At 48.5% G+C, this 23,658-nt stretch overlaps 1 protein-coding gene across 1 annotated transcript; it reads left to right on the top strand.

The window, feature by feature from the left end:
• Positions 1–429: 429 nt before the first annotated feature.
• LOC307077240 (androgen receptor-like) lies at positions 430–22,924 on the top strand (the record flags this gene model as incomplete). The annotated part of the gene is made up of 8 exons (XM_079738583.1): positions 430–1,592; positions 9,386–9,537; positions 11,715–11,831; positions 16,327–16,644; positions 18,254–18,398; positions 20,191–20,321; positions 22,101–22,252; positions 22,766–22,924. 8 exons carry the CDS (start codon positions 430–432, stop codon positions 22,922–22,924), a joined length of 2,337 nt encoding a protein of 778 aa, XP_079594709.1.
• Positions 22,925–23,658: the final 734 nt, after the last annotated feature.

Raw genomic sequence — 23,658 nt, forward strand, 5'->3', positions numbered from 1 at the left:
GAGGTCTGAAGACATCTGGATGAACCCTCAGCCGGCTCCACGAGGACACCTCGCCCCCCCTCCCCCCCTCCCCCCCCCCCCCCCGTCGCCCCGCTCACAATAAACACCTTTTGTATAATCGCGTAACCACCGGAATTATTTAGATTACGCACAGAAATCACAGAGGTTTTTTTTGGTATATATTCTGGCCAGGTTCCCCAGACTAGGGAGAGGAGAGTAGCTGATTAGGAGGAAGACAGAAGGAGACCAGGAGGAGACCGAGCGCAGTTAGGGACTCCTACTTTTCCCGCGGACCTCCAGCCCCCTTCCCCTGAGCGGGGAGTCGAGCACAGCACAGAGACACGACGCAACCGTTTCCCGGAGATCTTTGGACTTTTTTTCGCTTCCAAAGTCCACAATTCCCACCGTCCATCCGCCTCCTCCTGGGAGATGAGCCAAATCAACCGACATTTAGTTTGTAGCAAAATATGGCCGGGAAAAGTTAGGGGGGAGAGCGACGTGAGGAGCCGTCCCAGGACGATCGACACTGAGGCGAGACGAGCGCATCTGGTCAAAAACAGCTCGACCGGAAACCGAGCCGAGGCGGTGCTGGTGCAGGACCATGCCCCCGGACCCGGCCGGGACCCTGCCCCCGGACCCGGGGTCCTTGGACCCTACCGCGGCCGCCTGCAGCACCGCGGCGGAGCCATGGAAAAGGCGGCGTGCCAGCAGGCGGCCGGCCGGATCAACTGCTCCAACCCCGCCTGCGCCTCCATCTCCGACACTGCGCGGGAGCTGTGCAAGGCGGTGTCCGTGTCCCTGGGGCTGGCCGGGGACTCCCACGACATGAGTGACCCGGACCCCGGTCTGGGTCCGTGTTCCGCGGGGAACGAGCAGCAGCTGCACCACGGAGACTACCTGCTGGGGGTCTCACAGACAGCCCAGCTCCCCCGATGCGCCAACAGCGACCCGCACAGCGACCAGCAACTGGTGGAAATGTTTAAAAGTCCCGAGGACGAGTCGAGCCTGCACCACCTGCTCTCCGCCCGGTGTCTGGACGGACCGCAGGAGGACTTCGACGTCGTTTCCTCCAAAGAGATGGACCCTATGGACACGGCCCAGCCGGGGACCTGCTACCCCTACGGCCCGTCTCACCCGGCCGCCAACTTCACCCACTTCCCTAACCACGGGCCGCCCGGCGGCGAGAGACAGCCGGCCGCCTACCTGCCCCCGGGAGCGGGGAGCGAGGTCGGAGGGGAAGCCCTGGAGGAGAAGTACGTCGACTACCTCCAGGAGCAGTACAGCGTGAAGATCAAGTCCGAGGCGGTCCACAGCGAGCCCCACCGCGGGGCGTTATGGGGAACTGGTTACAGCTACGACGGGACCGGCAGCGGCCCGTACCCGGGTCCGAGGCAGTGCGTCAATACGCACAGCCTGGGGGACAGCTGCGCGCTGGGGGGAGACCCGTACGAGAGGGGGGTGCTGCGCCGGGAGCGGCCGGGGCCGGAGCAGTGGTACCCTGGGGGGACGCTGGCCCGGCCGCCCTACCCCAACCCCGGCTACATCAAGAACGAGGTGGGGGGCTGGCTGGACGCGACCTACAACGACCCCCGGTGAGGCTCACACCGTAAAACACAGACATAAAACAATATAATGTGTAACATTTCAACTTGACATTGTCGCAGTTGAAGACTTCAGCTTGTAATGTCTAAAAGCGCGGATGGTATAACAATAATTTAATTTTAACAATATCGTATTAATATCCTAATAATACTGTCCATTTGAATGCATTTGAGGACATTTGAATGCATTTGAGGACATTTGAGTGATCTAACATTAATGGTTTCTGTCTGAAGAGTGTTTGTGTTTCTGGAACCAAATGCCGTAGGGAGGAGGATCAAACTTGCACTTCAGAAAGGAATTAACATTAACATTATTAACATCAACATTAACATTAATAACCCCGATAGTCCACCGGCTCATCATCAATCTCACATTATGAAATGAATGCCAGGGAAATATTGAATATTATTTCAGTGTTTCAGGGTAGGCTAAACACAATTGCGTAGTTGTGAATTTCAGTATTTTGACAAATGTTCAAGACAATAGTTCTAGGCAATATGCAATCGTTTATTTCAACACTTTTTGTATTTTTATATTTTGCAATTTATAAACTTTCATAAAAATAAAAAAATGTTTTTTTTTCAAATCAAAAATTTTATGTTATATGTAGGGAAAAATATGCATGATTAGAAAAGCCCATTCTGGACAGTATAGCCTTCTGTGCTGTGTGTCCGTTGTTAGCACCAGAGTGCATGAAGGGACGACTGCACACCTGAGGAATTATCATCCCGTTCCGTTCGGTTTAGGTGAAATTCTTACATCTCTTGTTTTCCTTCAACTGTCGTTCTGTCTTTAAATTCTCTGCAATCAAGCGTTGCTTAAAAATGCGTTGAGCAGAACAAAAGTATTTTCCCGCATAAACCTTTTCCCTGTCTCTTATTCACTCCTAACGCAAATATGTGTTAGACACATTTCCCCCATATAGACCCCATTATATCAACCCCAGATACATCATACATCACGCATGGATATTTTGGCTGTTTAAATTCCTTTCACATTGCAACAAAAACAAGAGGGTTTTATTGTGTTTGAGGATTGATATTGAGCTGTCAACAATTCATTTGAAATGTTTGCCTTTTTTAAAATGTTGTTTATCCCCCAACACCCTTTGTCCATCTGGAAAGACACTCTGAGCTCCACATAATCCAGCCTCTTCTCAGTGATTTTTAAGAATAGAATATATACCATTTATGCCACTAAATCCAACAGCACCAGTTTCACGGCTGACCGGGCTGCTCTGGTACGGAAACCAACCTCTGTGCAGCGGGAATGCATGTGAGGACTCTGGATTCAAGGGTTCACAGAGACGTCCTAGTTTAGCGCCCAAGTTTATTAAGGGTGCAACCCAGCGAAGTGTATTCTCCACAACCAGACACAGTCGCCCAGACGGTACCTTCCTAACAACTCTGAATGTTTGCCTGACACTAGAGGGCTAACCGGTTTGATGTGTGCCTAATGGGCACACAAAGTGCCAAGCAAAGGTGATCTCTGCATGCTATCGAGAAGAAAAAGTAAATGAAAAATCAGCTCTGAAATCAGATTTCAAATTCAGCGTTCTCCTCTCGTTTTTCACCGTTTGCGCCCTACCTTCCGAGACCAAGGTCACTCCCAGAGCCTGCTCGCCCCCGCAGGCATCCGAAGGCCAGGCATAGTTCTCCCAAACTCAAGACACACTCCTCCCCCCTAACCCCCCTCCAAGCCTCTAGTCTCCCTCCTCGTACCTAGCATATAGCCTCCCTCCAAACCTCCCCCCTATCCTCTACCCTCCCTCCTAGCACCTAGCTCCTAACCTCCCTCATAGAACCTAGCCTCTAGCCTCCTTCCAAGTACCTAGCTCCTAGCCTCCCTCCTAGCTCCTAGCCTAGATCTGAGGGTTGGGGGACTGGAGGTGGTTGTGGTTGGGAGGGTGGTGGTTTTTGGTGGTGGTGTTCAGGGTGGAGCTAATGGTTTTGGGTGGAGGTGGTTGTGTTGATTTGGGAGATGTGATGTGCAGTTTACAACCTAGCCTCACTCCTAGCTCCTACCCTCCTATCCTCGCTCTTGGGGTGGTGGCGGTGCTGTTCATGGTTGTCTAGGCGATGGTGGTGGTGGTGGTGGTGGTGGAGGTCTTTGCTGTCTAGGCGATGGTGTTGGTGCTGGTGGGGTGGTGTTGGTGGAGGTTATGCTTGTCTAGGCGATGGTGGTGGTGGTGGTGGTGGTGGTGGGGGTTATGGTTGTCTAGGCGATGGTGTTCGCGGAGTCCTGGGCGTGTTCTGCGTTCAGGTTACCAGATTCCTGTCTGATATTGTCTCCGGTATCTCTGGTTCTCTGAGACTGGGCGAGTGGTTCCTGTGTGCATCTGAGCGCAGAACGAAGCCACCGTGCGTTCGGCTCCAGAAGAGCCGTGGGCCTCAGTTTTCCCTCCCAAGAGTCTCTTGTTGATGGCAGCAGCGCAGATACAACATGGCTGCTTCCATTGCAACACGGAATAACAATTTATTAATACTTCAAGGTAAACGGGCCAAGTATCCAAAGAAACACAGAGTCGATCTCAAACGTGTGTATTCTTCAGACCCAAGACAAACATTTGCGAGCAGCACAAGGTTGGTCACGTCACATCCTAACGTCAACGGCCTACAATTCACAGCTGGGTTGGGAATAATTTGTTCATTGGAACGTCCCAAATAAAAGGCCTCTTATCTTCTACCCAGGTAGTCATAGAACGTGTCCAACATGGACGGTCTTCCCTGTCGCGGCCGTGGTCGTCCTACTCTAGGTGCTAACGGGACTGTTCCACGTCCTGCACGTGAACAACTCCATCTAGACGCCTTCATCCAAAGCGGCTTACAACCGTTAACACACACGCAGAGGGCAGAGTAAAACCACGCAAGACGACAGCCAGCGCGTCGGGAGCAGTGAGGGTGGGCGGACGAGGATTGAAATAGCAACCTATTGATTACAAGTCAACCCGCTCTACCTCCTGATCTAAGCTGACATGTAGGATATTGTGCTAGTGTGTTCCACTGTTTTTAGAAGGCAAGGGAGATGTGTTTAGTACATTAGCCAGTCCTTCTCAATGTCGGCCCATTGGTTTGGCCCCAGAACATTCATAAAAACAAACAGCCTGTGTTCTTTTAATTCATCCATCCATGACTTCTTGGCTTTAACCTTGTTTATCCTCCTCATGGTTTTAGCGAGCCTTAACGTTGGTTAAACCTGGTTTTTATCTGGTTCTCTGTTGACAGTTAAAATAATTAATTTAACTTTTTGCTGTGGAGTCTACAGACTTTTGACACCCTCTTATTCCAACACAAAGCAGTCACAACAACGCCCTTCCACTGTGTGATGACAGACAAAAGCATTCGTTTTTCCTCCGTGATCAATATTATTATTAATTAATGAATTCATATATATTATTAATTAGAGATAGACCGATATGTTTTTTTCAGGGCCGATACGATACCGATTATTTGTAGTCAAGGGGGCTGATAACCGATATTTGGAGCCGATATTAATTTACAGAAAAAGGGAAAAGATTGGCGTCAAAATTTTAAATAATACAAACTCCAACACTTAACTTCATTTAGGAAGTTGTTTAATAAACACAACAGCTTATCAGATTAGCAACATAACACAATTTAAACAAATAAATGGCTCACTAAAATTGTCCTGAACTGAACTGAAATATTAATCATTTACTTATCTTTCTTTTCAGTTCAAACAAAAACAAAAAGTGCAGGGTGTTCTAATGAAGTTAACTGAAAATTTAAATAAATAAATAGTTCCCTAGTTAAACAGCCATTATTTTCTCTCAGACAGATGGTGCTTTGCTGTCAGTTTCTGCAGCTTCTCATGTGGCTTACACACACACACACACACACACACACACACACACACACACACTGACCCACTGCTGCCTTAACTTACCTCGAAACCAAACCAGACAAAATCTTTTCTCCTTTCCGCCGTGTGTGTGAGCACTGTGCACGCACAGCTTTCACTGCTGATTGGCTGTTACCCATCGTGGCTCTGCGTGTAACCAGAGCGTGTAACAAATCAGATGGTGCTGTGGGTGGGACAATGCTGGAGACAGCGTAGTGACAGCAGACAGAGAGGCGCGGCTGCATCAGAGCCAAAATAACCCAGTTTCAAATTGATCTCTTATCGGCCGTCGGATCAAAAAAGAAGGCCGATGCCGATATGCGTCAAAAAGCAGAATATCGGCGCCGATAATCGGCCCGGCCGATAATCGGTCGATCCCTATTATTAATGATGCGCGGCAACAGCATCCTACCGTTTAAAGATATGCCATAGGGTCGAATCCCCGGCCAACTGTAGGTGTGATGGTGGCATGGCTTCAGTTCACTGGGATGGAATGGAGTTTGGCAGGGTTGGAGCCCGGCGCGGCCCGCTCCGGACACCACCAGAGACGGTTTGTTTGCTGTTCCGTCTGGCTCGGTGCCCACGGGTTAAGCAGACGCACACGGTAGATCGTTGGCCAACAATGACTCAACATGTTTCCGGCCTGAACCTTTGCCTCAGCCTCGGCCACGGGGTGAGCGCAGGGTCAGCCTGCAGGGACGGAGGGCAGGAACAGAGGGCAGGAAGAGAGCTAGTGCCACCGGGCTGGTTGGACTATGATGGGGACTGAACCATAATCACTGTTATGGTTTAGCGTGCGCGCCCAATGTACACACGCAAAGACCCCACGCGTCCACGCACGGGTGCAGACACGCACGTACGCACGGGCTCATGCAAGCACGTACGGGTTCACACATGCACGCACGGGCTCACACACGCACGGTATAATGTTCCCAGTGCTAACCGCTAACATAACAGCCTGCTAACAGGTCAGCCCTTAGACTAACACCTACTGTGCTGAGCTTCATTGATGCTGCTAATTCAATTAACTAACGTCGTCGGCCCTCATTGAGCTGAGCTGCGGGCCGACATCCCCGCGAGGAACTCGAGCTGACCCGGGGTTATTTAATTGGTTGTGATTGGGAGGAGGTAACCCCGCGACGGCTAACGCTTTCACATGTCTGGATTCCAGAGTGGCGGTCAGGTCCCAACGTGCCGTAAAGACACGTTCTACTGAACAATCAAGAGCCCCACTTCAGCCCAAAGCCTCCTGATCGGAGCACTTTGTCATGGCCGCTCAGGAGCTGTCAGGGGCTAATGACACGCTGCCTAGACAACCGCACAACAGCCTGCGAGGCTGACTGCTGACCGAGCCCAAACAGCCCAATTAAACCTTAAAGATTAATAATGATACACACATTTATCACCTCTTCAATGGTTTTTCCATTTGTATAAAGTTTGTGTCTGCCATAGCAGGTTTCAAACCCACAACTCACAACCTTTAAATGAGTTCATTCCATAATGTCCCCACGCATTCCTGCAGGCATGCAAGAGCAAGATGGCCCCTGACACCTACCTTCTCCTTAATGACCTGTCTCTGTACTGTGTAACCCCTACCTGCTCCTTAATGACCCGTCTCTGTATTGTCTAACCCCTACCTGCTCCTTAATGACCTGTCTCTGTACTGTCTAACCCCTACCTGCTCCTTAATGACCTGTCTCTGTACTGTCTAACCCCTACCTGCTCCTTAATGACCCGTCTCTGTATTGTCTGACCCCTACCTGCTCCTTAATGACCAGTCTCTGTACTGTCTGACCCCTACCTGCTCCTTAATGACCCGTCTCTGTATTGTCTGACCCCTACCTGGGTCTTAATGACCAGTCTCTGCGCTGCAACCACTATTAGCTCCTAAATCAGGAGTGAATTCAACGCAAGGCGTTTAGAGAAAAGAAGAGTGCTAAATGACTAACTTACCCTAACTTTAAATACTGAAACTCAACCTGAAAGGACCGACAACTTCAGCTTGTACAGCAACAAAAAAGCACATTCAAACTATTTAAAACTTCATCAAAACAGTGTTATCGAACTAAGCCCACCATTAGTGTGATAATTAGTTCGCGTGTGAGGTCAACCCCACGACGAGTATGTGGTTACTCTCACTCCCTCCCATCGGTGCGTTTTTATGACGAGAAGACGCTGGCTATAATTCAGCGCGAGACAGTGCCTGTGAGCGCTCCAGAGCCGCGGGCATTAGGACACAGTGTTGCGTTCAGAACCTCCCCCCCCCCCCTCTGACTCTCTGCCTCGGAGCTGGGCGTGGAGTCATCTGCAGACACATCACCAGGTGGTTTTCAACACGGTGCATCCTCGTCAAGTAAATACAAGTCTCACACCGGAACGCGTTACGGGATGCAGGGAATGTACAGATTTGTCCGACTGGTCTTGTTGAAACGGCTTGTTGATACCCCTCCCTAATAATTAATTAATCATGATGGATCTCCCTCCCTTTCTCTTCCGTGTGTGTGTGTGTGTGTGTGTGTGTGTACTGGGTACAGTGTGGGTTCCGCCACCATGGTTTACTGGTCTGTTAGTAATAGTGTATTAGTAGTAGTATTAATAGTAGTAGTAGTAGTACCATTATGAATAGTATATCTATTATTGATAGTAGAACTATGATATAGGATAATAGTATTAATATAAATAGTAGCATTATTGTATTAATAGTGGTATTATAATAGTATTACTATAATAGTAGTATTAAAAGTAATAGTAGTTTTATTGGTAGTATTAGCAGTAGTAGTATTAGTTGTAGTATAAGTAGTAATAGGAGTAGTATAGTTGTAATTGTAATTGTTTCGTAGTAATACTATAGTAGTAATAATAGTAGTAGTAGCGGTAATGGTAATAGTATAGTGTAGTAATAGTCATTGTAATAGTATAGTCATTGTAATAGTATAGTCATTGTAATTGTAACAGTATAGTAGTAGTAGTAGTTTGCTTTGCTCCATCCTCCTCGTGTGCGTCACGCAGACATCTTGACTTCTCAATGGGCCGCTTGTGTCTGTGGTCCGTCCAGGCACACTGCCCCCAAGGCCAAGGCTGTGGTGAGACACCCCCGACCCCGACACCAGCCCCCTGCTCCACCCACCTGCTCCACCCCCCCCCCCCCCCCCCCCCCCCCCCCCCCCCACACACACCCCAACACCTGTTGTCCTTGTGTTGGTGGCGGCTCCTTTCTCACACTCTGTTCCTCTGCCCCCATCCTAGCCCTACATCCCTACAGCCCTAAAGGAACCACGGTTCTATGAGGTGTTACAACTAAATAAATCATGGTTCTACGAGGTGCTAAACTCTAAAGGAACCAAGGTTCTCCGAGGTGTTACAACCCTAAAGTAATCAGGGTTCTGAGAGGAGTTACAGCCCTAAAGGAACCACGGTTCTCAGGTGTTACAGCCCTAAAGGAACCACGGTTCTCAGGTGTTACAGCCCTAAAGGGACCACGGTTCTCAGGTGTTACAGCCCTCAAGGAACCACGGTTTTCAGGTGTTACAGCCCTAAAGGAACCACGGTTCTCAGGTGTTACAGCCCTAAAGGGACCACGGTTCTCAGGTGTTACAGCCCTAAAGGAACCACGGTTCTCAGGTGTTACAGCCCTAAAGGAACCACGGTTCTCAGGTGTTACAGCCCTCAAGGAACCACGGTTCTCAGGTGTTACAGCCCTCAAGGAACCACGGTTCTCCGAGGTGTTAGAGCTCTAAAGGAACCCGGTTATTTGAGATGTTAGAGCCCTAAAGGAACCCCAGTTATTTGAGATGTTAGAGCCCTAAAGGAACCCCAGTTATTTGAGATGTTAGAGCCCTAAAGGAACCCCGGTTCCTTGAGATGTTACAGCTCTAAAAGGAACCCGGTTCTCCGAGGTGTAACGGGTGTCTCCGTGGCCCAGGTTCGACGGCGGCCGGGAGCACATGTTCCCCATGGAGTTCTTCTTCCCGCCCCAGCGGACGTGTCTGATCTGCGCTGACGAGGCCTCTGGCTGCCACTACGGCGCCCTCACCTGCGGCAGCTGCAAGGTCTTCTTCAAACGAGCCGCCGAAGGTAAATCCTAAAAAGACTTCCATACTGACACACCGACACCTGGACACCAGCAACACACCCTCGCCGCCCCCCGACCCTCCTGTGCCGCTTATCCCCGTCTTCCCCCCCCCGACCGCGCAACAGGTGGTACAGTAAGGATCTTCATAGAACCGAGGGCCAAGCACTAACAATCGCTGGGTTGACCCATTCCCCGAATACAACAAAGATAGCTTGGATGACGTGCTACACAATGCTAGGTACTATTTTTAAGTGCCTGGACGTACAACATACAATAAGTGAGTACATTTAGTGCCAGGACGTACAACATACAACAAGTGAGTACATAAAGTGTCAGGATTTGCAGCGTACAATAAGTGAGTACATTTAGTGCCAGGACGTACAACATACAACAAGTGAGTACATAAAGTGTCAGGATTTGCAGCGTACAATAAGTGAGTACATTTAGTGCCAGGACGTACAACATACAACAAGTGAGTACATAAAGTGGGAGGATTTGCAGCGTACAATAAGTGAGTACATTTAGTGCCAGGACGTACAACATACAACAAGTGAGTACATAAAGTGTCAGGATTTGCAGCGTACAATAAGTGAGTACATTTAGTGCCAGGACGTACAACATACAACAAGTGAGTACATAAAGTGTCAGGATTTGCAGCGTACAATAAGTGAGTACATTTAGTGCCAGGACGTACAACATACAACAAGTGAGTACATAAAGTGGGAGGATTTGCAGCGTACAATAAGTGAGTACATTTAGTGCCAGGACGTACAACATACAACAAGTGAGTACATAAAGTGTCAGGATTTGCAGCGTACAATAAGTGAGTACATTTAGTGCCAGGACGTACAACATACAACAAGTGAGTACATAAAGTGTCAGGATTTGCAGCGTACAATAAGTGAGTACATTTAGTGCCAGGACGTACAACATACAACAAGTGAGTACATAAAGTGTCAGGATTTGCAGCGTACAATAAGTGAGTACATTTAGTGCCAGGACGTACAACATACAACAAGTGAGTACATAAAGTGTCAGGATTTGCAGTGTACAATAAGTACGTGCATGAAGTGCCTGGACGTACAACATACAACAAGTGAGTACATAAAGTGGGAGGATTTGCAGCGTACAATAAGTACGTACATGAAGTGCCTGGCCGTACAACATACAATAAGTGCCTAAGAGGGTGTGTTGGGGGTAAGGGGGAAGGCTATGCAGAGTCTCGGAGAACTCTGAACATTACAAACAGGGGTGGAACACGACCAGGAAGATATTTGTCATTAGTAAGGGTTACAGCCCAGTATTCAAGAAGTGTAGTTCAACTCTAGATTTAGGTTTTATTATGTTCTTTGTACGAGGCCCCTTACTTTGGTTTGGTATTTATGAAATGTCCCTGGTACTTTGGAGGCTCAGGAGTTCCCTTCAATGTTTGCCGCTCTCTTGTTATTTTCTCAAAACTGCTTCAAAGAATCGTCATCATCTTCATCATTATCATCTTCATCGGCATAAAACCGGTTTATTGGTGGTTCCAACACTTCGACCAAAGCCCGTTCCACCGGCCAAGGAGGTTGTGTCATTGAAGCAGAATTTAAATGAATCATCGAATGTCAAACAGATGTCGGTCTCTACCACTACACTGATGGGCAACCAGTTATTGGTTGGTCGACTGTTGTTTTACTGTGGTGGGCTACCAGTTAATGATGGTTTTACTGTGGTGGGCTACCAGTTAACAGGTGGTTTTAAGTGGTTTCTGTGGTGGGCTACCAGTTAATGATGGTTTTACTGTGGTGGGCTACCAGTTAATGATGGTTTTACTGTGGTGGGCTACCAGTTAACAGGTGGTTTTAAGTGGTTTCTGTGGTGGGCTACCAGTTAATGATGGTTTTACTGTGGTGGGCTACCAGTTAATGATGGTTTTACTGTGGTGGGCTACCAGTTAACAGGTGGTTTTAAGTGGTTTCTGTGGTGGGCTACCAGTTAATGATGGTTTTACTGTGGTTTTACTGTGGTTTCTACCAGTTAACAGGTGGTTTTACTGTGGTACCTGTGGTGGGCTACCAGTTAATGGATGTTTTACTGTAGTTCCTGTGGTGGGCTACCAGTTAGCAGTGGTTTTACTGTGGTTTCTGTGGTGGGCTACCAGTTAACAGGTGGTTTTTCCATGTGGTTTCTGGTCCAGGCAAACAGAAATACCTTTGCGCCAGCCGGAACGACTGCACCATCGACAAGCTGAGGAGGAAGAACTGCCCGTCCTGCCGATTGAAGAAGTGCTTCGAGGCGGGGATGACATTGGGAGGTACAGCCGGCCACTGCCCTCCTCCACCACCTCCTCCACCACCTCCTCCACCACCTCCCCACACACGCTCCCGTTCTCCTTCTTCGTCCAATTCCCCTTTGACTGTCCTCAGTTTCCTACATTTACATTGAGGGCATTTAGGAGACGCTTTTATCCAAATCGACTTACAATAAGTACATTTGTCAGAAGAAAGAAAAACAACAATATATCGCAGACGGTACAGTAAGGATGTTTACCTAACCAAGTGCCGAACACTAACAATCACTAGGTTAACCCATTCGCCGTATACCTCAAAGATAGCTTGGATAAGAAGCTGCACAATGCTAGGTCCTATTTCTCAGTGCAAGGACGTACCACATACAATAAGTGCGTAAGAGGGGGGTGTGGGGAATAAGTGGTAAGGCTATGCAGAGTCTAGGTGAACTCTGAACAAGTGAGTCACGAGCGAGACCAACACGTTTCTCCTGTAAGTCTCTCATGTCCATCTCCGGGGAGAGGCAGCTACACCCTAGCTTCAGCCTCTGTCGGTAGCCCCCTTGCTCACACACCACCACCACCACCGCAGAGCCAACACCGTTCCCAGCGCCAGAGCAGGAGAGAAACCTGGCATGTGGAGGTGAAACATTAATGGCTTCCCAATACCAACTACTTGATACCCCCCCCCCCCTCCCCTCTCTCCCCCCCCCCCCCCCCTCCCTTCCACACCCTGAACCCTTCTACTGTAGAATCATCACACTCGGGGATGTTACAGATAATCTAGAGCCCTGACGGAGCCGCCACGCTATTTAGGCCTCTTCCTCCCCTCCCCCCGCTCCTCCTCCTGCTCCTTCCCCCCTGATACTCCTCCTCCTCCTCCTCCCCCCCCCCTTCTCCTGCTCCTCTCCCCTTCACCTTGCCCTGTTCCTCGCCCCAGCTCCTTCCCCCCTGATACTCCTCCTCCCCCCTACTCCTCCCTTCTCCTCCTCCTCCTCCCCCTGCTCCTCCTCCTGCACCTCCTCCTCCCCCCTACCCCTTCTCCTGCTCCTCCCCCCTTCACCTTCCCCTGTTCCTCGCCCCTGCTCCTACTCCTCCTCCTCCTCCTCCTCTACCCTGCTCCTTCCCCCCTGATACTCCTCCTCCCCCTACTCCTCCTGCCTCCTCCTCCGTCCCCTGCTTCTCCCCTCTCCTCCTCCCCCCTGCTCCTTCTCCTCCCCCCTTCACCTTTCCCTGCTCCCACTCCTCCTCCTCCTCTACCCTGCTCCTTCCCCCCTGATACTCCTCCCTTCTCCTCCTCCCCCTTCTCCTCCTCCTTCCCCCTCCTCCTCCCCGCTCCTCCTCGCCGCTGCCAGCCCCACTCCTCGCGGGAGAGGGAGATTGACGTGTGGTTGTCTAATTTTGAGTCTTGTGTTCAATTTTCGCTCCCTTCCATTTTCTCCTTCTGTTAACAGTGAAAATTGTGCCTCAGAGCACAAAGCTGCCATGAGACATGTGAATTAAAGCAGCAGAAATGCTGGTAATTTCGCCACCAGTGCCTGACAAGCACCTGTGGAGGAGATGGATGGGGGATGCGATGTAATGTCAGGAAAGAGGCACACCTCGTCTAGGGGAAGAGAGGCTCCTTAGACCTTAAGTTCTCGCCGTGCGCCGGTAATGCACTTGTTGCGTCCCGCACAGGAAATTGTGATATTATTTAGTAGTGCAGGAGAGGGAAAAAAATGAGTTAAAGTCTCCCGCCTGCACTTTTATGTATCTTTTTGAGAGACAAAATCAGTACATCACTCAGAGAAGGTGAGACAGAATTATTCTTTAAAACTTTATCTGAAACAAATGTAAACACACAGATGCATAGCATAGCGATATTACCAGCGCTCAAACAAATGCTGGCAGTGGTATTTTAATATCAGGTAATAAAGCTCTTGATTAGCTGATTAAGACGCGGAGCTCCAGGGACTGAAATTGAGATCTGATTACACGCTAATAGCACCTTTGTTGGAATTGCCGTCTTTACTTAAAATTGCAGAAAGAACAGCTAAGAATTGCCTTCAGTGTTTAATTTGGAACAATGAATAACGTATTACTGGCGAGACCACTGGCATCTACGACGTGAACGGAGCACGCCTCTTTTTAATTATTTTACCAAATGATAAATTAATATTTTTTCTGTCACAGTTTAAATCCAAAGTATCGCCAATTAATATTTGTGAACTTCTGCATCTCCAAACTTTAAGAGGATATTCATTTGGAGAATTAATTATAGATACCTTTTAGATGATCACTCCACACAGACTGACAATATAGGACCGACACACACACACACACACACACACACACACACACACACACACACACACACACACACACACACACACACACACACACACACACACACACACACACACACACACTTTAGTTCGCTCCGTCGCTGGCGGTAAAATCCCGAACGCATCACAAAGGTTTCTTTTGCAATCCATAGCGTCCAAAGAACAACAAACTGGATACAATTCCAATGTTCACATCATTTGGGTCAATATAATTATTACCAATTATTATTAAAATGGTTCAATATTTTTAACCAGAACCCAGATTTGAAAGACAGGCTGACAGCGAGGTTGTGATTCAGGTTTAATTCTGATGATCTTCTACTTTCTACTCCCCAGGGAAGACAAGGTATTCTGGTCAGGCTGCGTCGTTTTTTTACTTATAATGGCATCAATGCCTCCCACACACCCACGTGTGTGTGTGTGTGTGTGTGTGTGTGTGTGTGTGTGTGTGTGTGTGTGTGTGTGTGTGTGTGTGTGTGTGTGTGTGTGTGTGTGTGTGTGTGTGTGTGTGTGTGTCAACACAAACCTGTCGATGAAATCCATCCTGACATTCTAGATAGAGCGGTTTTTAATTAACAGCTTTCATTTGAAATGTTTGTTAGTGGATCAGAAATGGAAATACTATACCTAACAATTATACTCTTTCAATTTTGCTGCTTTGGAGTGGGACCCCCCCCCCCCAGCTCAAATAGGTCTATTATTGGAAATGTACAAAACACAAAGTGATGCTCTACCGAAGTCTAATAAGCCACTCAGCTCTCCAAAGATTATTTCTACTTTAATTTACTTTCAGAAAACCAGCAATCATGCAGTCAATACTATACTTCAAGACAAAACTATGCATAACTAATATTTTAACACACATACACACACACAAAATTAAAATAAAGTAAAAATCTGTAGAATATTCAAATTAATGTTTGTGCTCCATTTGTGTTCCAAGTCAACGTTGAACCTGGAGCACAGAAAACCCTGTAAGCAGTTTAGAGTTCCGTGGTTCCTTTACCGCTTTCACTCCTCGTAGAACCGTGATTTATTTACAGTAAGGCCTTGTAGAACCGTGATTTATTTACAGTAAGGCCTCGTAGAACCGTGATTTATTTACAGTTGTACCAGCTCATAGGACCGTGATTTATTTACAGTTCTAACAGCTCGTAGAATCGTGATTTATTTATAGTTGTAACAGCTCGTAGGACCGTGATTTATTTACAGTTCTAACAGCTTGTAGGACCGTGATTTATCTACAGTTGTAACGCCTGACTACTTCACAGCGAGCGCTACCGAGGGCTTTGCATTCAACTGCAGAGGGAACAGATGTGATTGGCTGAGGGCATTCCTGGTACATTGTGGAAGACTGAATTAACATGAAACAACACCAGCAGGTGGTTTCACGGAGAAGGCATCCTGTCACCGTGTGAGTTCCGACTGGCAGTGCGAGAGCAGAACGCCTCAGCCCTCACATTGTCTCGCGCCACCGAGCCGCCGTCACGTCCTCTGATCATGAGCTCCTGTTATGGAAAGAAGCCTTCGTCTGCGGATGGAAGTGTCTAATGGCCCCTCGTTCCAACCGCTCCTCTCACCAGACACCTGGTTTTCGTTTGTATTTTTGTCATTATTAATATTCACACACACAAAACACGCATTCAGTACCAGCAACTAGACTTATGCAAATCCTGCGGGGTTGGAGTCGTACAGTAATATATTAGATATTTTAATCAAGCCTCCTTTTGCACTACGGCGAAAAAGCAGCTTTAGCTGGAGATTTAAATGGAAAAGGAGGGACGGGGACTCCTTGAGGAAACTATTTGTGAGGCATTCTCCCCCCGGCGAGGTCAGGGTGTCTGCGCTGCGGAGCGTTCCACCAGGCCTGCAGCATCTGTTCGAGGGCTCCGTCTAAACGATTCGATCATCCGCCGGTGAGCAGGAGACCAGCGCCGCCATTGTCAGAAGTTTCCCTTAAATGATTACTGAACTCAATGCCAAGACGGAAGGAGTCCCTCACAAATTACCCCGAGCCCACGAGCAACGTTAGCCCCAACGTTAAATGAATGCCCGATTTGGTTATGATTGATTGGGTATTTGCAAAAAAGCAATACAACAGCGATCGACGGTTGACTTAAGAACTGACGAGGCTGTCAGACTCCCGCCTGATTCCCCTCTTCTTCATCTTCCTCTCCATTTGTTTGTTTGTGCAGCGAGGAAGCTGAAGAAAATCGGGCAGCTGAAGAACCCGGAGGAGGAGGTGGGAGGAGGAGGAGGAGGAGGAGGAGGAGGAGGAAGGGGGCTGCAGGGCTCCACGGAGCTGATCCAGTGCAGCATGTCCCCCAAGCCCAGCCTCAACCCGCACTCCCAGCTGGCCTTCCTCAACATCCTGGAGACCATCGAGCCCGACGTGGTCAACGCCGGCCACGACCACGGCCAGCCCGACTCGGCCGCCACGCTGCTGACCAGCCTCAACGAGCTGGGCGAGCGCCAGCTGGTCAAGGTGGTCAAGTGGGCCAAGGGTCTGCCAGGTGGGACTTCACCTCTACTACAGGTCAGGGTGAACAGAGAAGCTCCCTCCTCTGAAAACTGTTCAGACCAGAGGGACGCGGCTCTGAGTTAGTTCTGTTTGGATGTTATTGAGGCAACAGTTTGATTTACTGTTTTGCAAGCAGGCAGGTACCCTCCCAACCAAAACTAATCAGACATTCTTATCAGGGTAGGAATGGGGAGAGGAGGTAGTTTCATGTGCTGTGGAGCTGAGTGGCCTCCAGAGTGCGTGATCAGGACCTCTCAAGAGGTCCTCTAGAGCCCTGAGCTCCAGGTTATGTCCCAGGAGGACTTCAGCTAGAGGGAGTTAGCTCTCTGAACCGGACGGATGAGACCACTACTCTGGATGTGAAGTGTAATCTGTTTGGTGGTATTATTGGTGGTCTGTCCTCGCATCCTCACGTTACCCCCCCCCCCCCACCCAGGAAGTATCGTGACGACGTACGTGCGACAGAGTAATCAGGCCACAGGCTGAGATCAGGGGGGGGATAGCCAAGAATATGAGAAGACTTATGGTTCTCGGTGGATGATTCGGTCCATAAACTATAACTAAAGCGCCCTGGCATTCGCTGAAACCTTTCAGAGGCCATTGCGAATGTGCTTTTGCAACAGTCGGCCTTGCTGTATATCACTCACTGCTATTGGAGAGCAGTGAATCAGACTGTGATAACACTATAAAGGTGATTTAGGGCTTGTTATTACCCCGAGATAAATGGAAATAAAAGTAAATGTAGGAAATTGTGTATAAGTGAGCGAGGAAAGCTCAGTTGGGTTTTCATTGTTTTTATACATGCACTTAAATGCACATTGTTGTCTTGCTCTTATGTTCGTTCTACCACCAGCTGTGGTGTTTATTAGACATTACCACACTTTTCAAAACCCAGTAGTGACCTCACAAGTGGGAGGGACCACCCACGGAGGGATTAGCCTTACAGCTGAATCAAACCAACTGTCTGGTGAACTGGAGGGGTGTCACACATCTGGATCGACTTTCCCACCTGTGACGTTTTCCAGCTTCCAGCTTAGTGCTTATGTGCACATCATTAGAGAACGAGCAGAAGCAATAAAAAGGGCCATGAAATGCCTCAACTCCAAGCAACGTCAGATAAACAGATCATATTTACAGACAAAGCAACTTGTATAGAAGGTGACAGTTGAGCCCCAGGCGGCTCAATTACAATTAGGGCATTTAGCAGACGCTTTTATCCAAAGCGACTTACATCGGTTAATATACACATTGACACACCGACGGCAGAGTCAACCATGCAAGGCGACAGCCAGCTCTTCAGGAGCAGTTAGGGTTAAGTGTCTTGCTCAGGGACACATCAACAATCAGCTAGGAGGAGCTGGGGATCGAACTATCGACCTTTCGGTTACAAGGCAACTGCTCTACCTCCTGAGCTAAGCCGACCCGCGGTTTTGATTCGTATCGTGTCGGCTGGTTGGGGTCCCCCCCTGGTTCTGAAACGGTGGCTCTTTAACACAGGTTCTGTGCTGCTGTGTTGCTGTTGTGTTGCTGTTGTGATGCTGTTGTGTTGCAGTTGTGCTGCTGCCCCAAATGCTTCACTGAGGTTCTCGCGGTTCCCTCAGGCTTCAGGAACATGCACGTTGATGACCAGATGACCGTCATCCAGCACTCCTGGATGGGGGTGATGGTGTTTGCGCTGGGGTGGAGGTCCTACAAGAACGTCGACGGCAGGATGCTTTACTTCGCCCCGGACCTGGTCTTCAACGAGTACGTCAACAACCCCCTCCCCCCACACTCTTACTTATCCAGTCAGCACTGAACTAAAGAGTTTCTCTACATTACCGGGTGTAGAACGGTGTAACACTTATGGCCAGGAGAGAACCGTGGTTTGGTGTGAGGCAGATGCATCCTGAACGCTCATAAAGTGGAGGGGGGCTTCTTCCCACACCCACACACACACACACACACACACACACACACACACACACACAGGATGCAGCTCTATAAAAATAGAACTCAAGAAGAGCAGAAGTACGATGGGGGGGGGGGGGTTGTTTTGGTTTTCTGCAAGGCCAGAAACATAAACACATTATGTAGATCATTTAGAACCTAGCGATAGCTAGTGCAATGGCATTGTGTTCACGTAAATAGAAAGTTGGTGTGAACCACATTTATTTGGAAACCAATTATAGTCCTGTTCCGCTCGTTACCTTTAATGAATGGGCAGTGGTTCACTTTTTTATTATTATTATTATTATTATTATTATTATTATTATTATTATAGGTAATTTAAGGGTTTTTTTCCTTTCTATTGAAGAGAGTGTTAGACAGGAAGGTATGAGAGAGAGAGGGGAGGACATGCAGCAAAGAACCACGGGCAGGAATCCCGGGTCGCTGTGGTAGGGACCGGGCCTTAATGGTACGCGCTCTACCCGCTGAGCCGCCCGGGGAGCCCCCTGCTGGTTCACATCTATCGGTCTGATGCTGCATTGCTGCGCTCTCCGTTCGAGTGGTAGGTATTTCGCAGGCCCATGATGGACTTCGGTAACGTCTCTACGTTGTCAAGAGGGAACCTCCATCCCTCCCGTCCATCATGTCCTCCTCGGTATGCTCTTAAAGCAGTGGCCACCAACTTCACCTGGTTCCCCTCAGGGCCGGGTCAAAGCAGCCAGGCTGGTCAGACCATGGGCACCAGGACTCTTCCCACAAACCACTTCTCCGTGGAGAACCTGATTAAACTGCTGTGACCGACGCTGACCACGCATAAAAATTAATTAAACCCATAGCGTTTTAAAATAACCGGCACTTTAAACCAGCGGTGTAAAAGGTATGTCTAGTGCACTGGCGAAATGTGTTCATTAGCACCGGGCCGATTTGTGTAGCCCTGGCGAACGCGGTCCAGATGTTTGTAGACTTAGTCGCTTGGCCCCAGACCCAGGTTCCATGGACACGCTTCGCTCAGCGGCTGGGTAGAGTCGGGGAACCGGGAGGGCGGACCAGGGTTTACATGTCCGGGACATCAGAACCAAATGGCCAAGATATATTGAATATTAGATTTCGCAAGATCATTCCCTAATTTACCGACGCGTGGCGCAGGACACATGCGCAACGACACATGCGCCATTGAGAAAGTCAATTGCGCCGGATGCAAGATAGGGCCCCATGAGTCTTGAGTCCCCGGTGGATCTATAATGCCTTCTATTCACCAAGCAGACGATACCAAATGCCAATCTGCACTTTCAATATTGCCCATTACTCAAACCCGAACACAGACCTCACCTCTGACCGGCCATCCTGCTCCTAAAGGCGTTCACAGTCACAGCACAAAATGAATATGGGCAAAGCAATTCATCTTTTATTGAGTCTCTCTCTCTCTCTCTCTCTCTCTCTCTCTCTCTCTCTCTCTCTCTCTCTCTCTCTCTCTCTCTCTCTCTCTCTCTCTCTCTCTCTCTCTCTCTCTCTCTCTCTCTCTCTCTCTCTCTCTCTCTCTCTCTCTCTCTCTCTCTCTCTCTCTCTCTCTCTCCCTCCCTCCCTCCCCCTCCCTCTCTCTCTCTCTCAGGAACCGGATGCACGTGTCCACTATGTATGAGCACTGTATCCGGATGAAGCACCTGTCCCAGGAGTTTGTCCTGCTGCAGGTCACCCAGGAGGAGTTCCTCTGCATGAAGGCTCTTCTGCTGCTCAGCATCGGTACGTTCCGTATTAGACATGAGTCTCTGGACTTCTGTTCTCCACAAGACCCTCCTCCCTATAGTATAGAGCTACAGCAGAAAACACCCCTCCTCCCTATAGTATAGAGCTACAGCAGAAAACACCCCTCCTCTCTATAGTATAGAGCTACAGCAGAAAACACCCCTCCTCTCTATAGTATAGAGCTAGAGTAGAAAACACCCCTCCTCTCTATAGTATAGAGCTACAGTAGAAAAAAACCCTCCTAGAACTAGAACTACAGTAGAAAATACCCCTCTTCTCTATAGTATAGAACTACAGTAGAAAACACCCCTCCTCTCTATAGTATAGAACTACAATAGGAAATACCCTCCTCTCTATAGTATAGAACTAGAACTACAATAGGAAACACCCCTCCTCTCTATAGTATAGAACTAGAACTACAGTAAGAAAGACCCCTCCTCTCTATAGTATAGAACTAGAGCTACAGTAGAAAATACCCCTCCTCTCTATAGTATAGAACTAGAACTACAGTAGGAAAGACCCCTCCTCTCTATAGTATAGAACTAGAGCTACAGTAGAAAATACCCCTCCTCTCTATAGTATAGAGCTACAGTAGGAACCACCCCTCCTCTCTATAGTATAGAACTACAGTAGGAAAGACCCCTCCCCTCTATAGTATAGAACTAGAGCTACAGTAGAAAAGACCCTCCTCTCTATAGTATAGAGCTACAGTAGGAAAGACCCCTCCACTCTATAGTATAGAACTAGAGCTACAGTAGAAAAGACCCTCCTCTCTATAGTATTGAACTAGAGCTACAGTAGAAAACACCCCTCTTCTCTAGTATAGAACCAGAGCTACAGTAGGAAAGCTAGGAGGCTATTAGCCTTCCGCTCTACAAAAGAGTCTAACGTTATTTTCTCAGGACAGCTAACCCTCCAGGCCTAACACAATCTCTACTAAATTTTTTTGTACCAAATCTTATCGATCAATTGAAACAGGACTGAACAGATTGAGGCCAAAAGCACATTTAAGCCCTGGCTGGACCAGAGCCAAACTCTTTTAAAACAAACAGCCCCCAAACTTTCACTGTGACACTCCTTCACCGTTTTAATACTGAACCAACCAGAGGAGGCAGAGAGATGGGGTGTTAGTGGGGGCTGTTACACCAGAGCATGCTGGGAGCTGTAGTCCTCTAGTGTCCTTTAGTCCTTGTTTATCAGAAGAGATGTCTCTCTGAGCTCTGCTGGCGCAGGCACTGCGAGATTTGATTCAGAGTTTGTGTAAACACATTTAACATGAGTACCTTAAAGGGATGGACCACAGGACCTTAAAAGATATCATATCTCAGAGGGAGTTTTCCAACTCAGTGAATTACGGATTTCATCACTTTCCTTAACTACATGTTTCCTCTGCATGGGAAATATAAAATCTGTGTCCGTCTGTCTGTCCCACGATCTAACAAGCATTAGGCTTATATGACGTGTGGGCAACAACCCCTGGTGGTGTTGCACTACATTTAGATTAAGTATAACTCAATTAAATTGAAATTACATTTTAATTGTATAGCCCTTAATCACAGGCCAGTCTCGAAGGGTTTAACAGGCCGTATACTTATTCCCCGCCCCCCCCCCCCCCCCCCCCCAATAAAACAAGCCACAGCATTCAGAACACACCGTTTACTTTAATGACCTTCGAGGAAATGACAGAATGCTCCTTGCGTCGCCACTGGTTCGGCTCCTCTCGGCGTCAGCCGGTAGAGAGGTTTGTTAGCGTCGCGTCTCTCTTCTGACCCACAGTCCCCGTGGAGGGGCTGAAGAGTCAGAAGTACTTTGACGAGCTGCGGCTGACCTACATCAACGAGCTGGACCGCGTCATCAACTACGGCCGGAAGTTCAACTGCTCCCAGAGGTTCTACCAGCTAACCCGTCTCATGGACTCCCTCCAGGCGGTGAGAGCCCTGCCTCACTCACACATTCACATTCAGGGCGTTTAGCAGACGCTTCTATCCACAGCGTCTTACAATAAGTACATTTGTCAGAAGAAAGACAAACAACACTGCCGTCGGAAGTAAGGATGTTCACAGAACCAAGTACCGAGTGCCAAGCACTAACAATCACAAGGATAACCCATTCCCCGTATAACAAAGATAGCTAGGATAAGAAACTACACATGCTAGGATAAGAAACTACACGATGATAGGTACTGTTCATCAGTGCCAGGACGTACATCATACAATAAGTGCGTACATTAAGGGCCTGAAGGTACAACATACAATAAGTGCGTAAGAGGGGTGGGATGGTGTTGGGGGTGGGATGTTGGGATGGTGTTTTGGCACTGCGGTGCCAAAACAGAAGAGTTGTGACTTTCACATCGGGAGATATCGTACATCGAGACACCGCCGGGATGGGGGTGTGTTGATGATATACCTATGCGTGTTCTCTCGCTGTGCCCCCTGTTCCAGGTGGTGAGGAAGCTCCATCAGTTCACCTTCGACCTCTATGTTCAGGCCCAATCGCTGCCCACCAAGGTCAACTTCCCCGAGATGATTGCGGAGATCATCTCGGTGCACATACCAAAGCTGCTGGCGGGCCTGGCCAAGCCCATCCTGTTCCACAAGTAGAACCTGCCGGAGGACTGGAGGACCCCAGGAGAGCTCGGGCCCAGAGTTCTGTCCTGGAGTCGCTCGCGACCGGGTCCCGTTCCGCCACGTTCCGCCGTGCTTCGGTTCTCCATCTGGGATGAGGCTCAGAGCTCAGGAGAGTGTTCTTCTTCTGCCTCGGTGAAGGAGTGTTTTAATGTTTTAACTGGATCATCTGCGGTTCCAACACAAGCTGACGGCCGTTGAAAAAAAAAGGGAATCTGTCTCCTTGAGACAGATCCTTGAGACAGAAAACGAGTCGCGGGCCCAGAAATGAGCTCTTTAGTAACCACGTGTATTTAGACATGCCAGTTTCACGGCCAAAAAACAAACCAAACACTTAATCTCTAATGGAGGTCCTGAGAAATGGCAGTCCCTGCGTTTACAGATGGAACGAGGTGCCAAATATTGGATTTCGCTTTGCGTACGTTCAACCGGCACCGCAACGGTGCTGCCGGTAAAAGGTTTCAAACAGGGAACTAGTAAATAGTATCCACCTACATTTTCTGATTACCATATCTCAGCTAATTATATCCATCCGGCTGTCCTGCCCCCCGCTAGAGGTGTGTTGTTTAGAAATATATTCAGCCTTTTTATGTCACAGGCGTGCCTGAGTAAAACCATCTTGAGCTAGTTTGGGGTAGATCCACATTTAAATACTTACAATTCAAAAACAGTACACCAACAGTCGTAACGGCAGGTATTGAAAAACATCG

This window comes from Pollachius pollachius, assembly GCF_949987615.1.
Source record: "Pollachius pollachius genome assembly, chromosome: 6".
Lineage (NCBI taxonomy): Eukaryota > Metazoa > Chordata > Actinopteri > Gadiformes > Gadidae > Pollachius > Pollachius pollachius.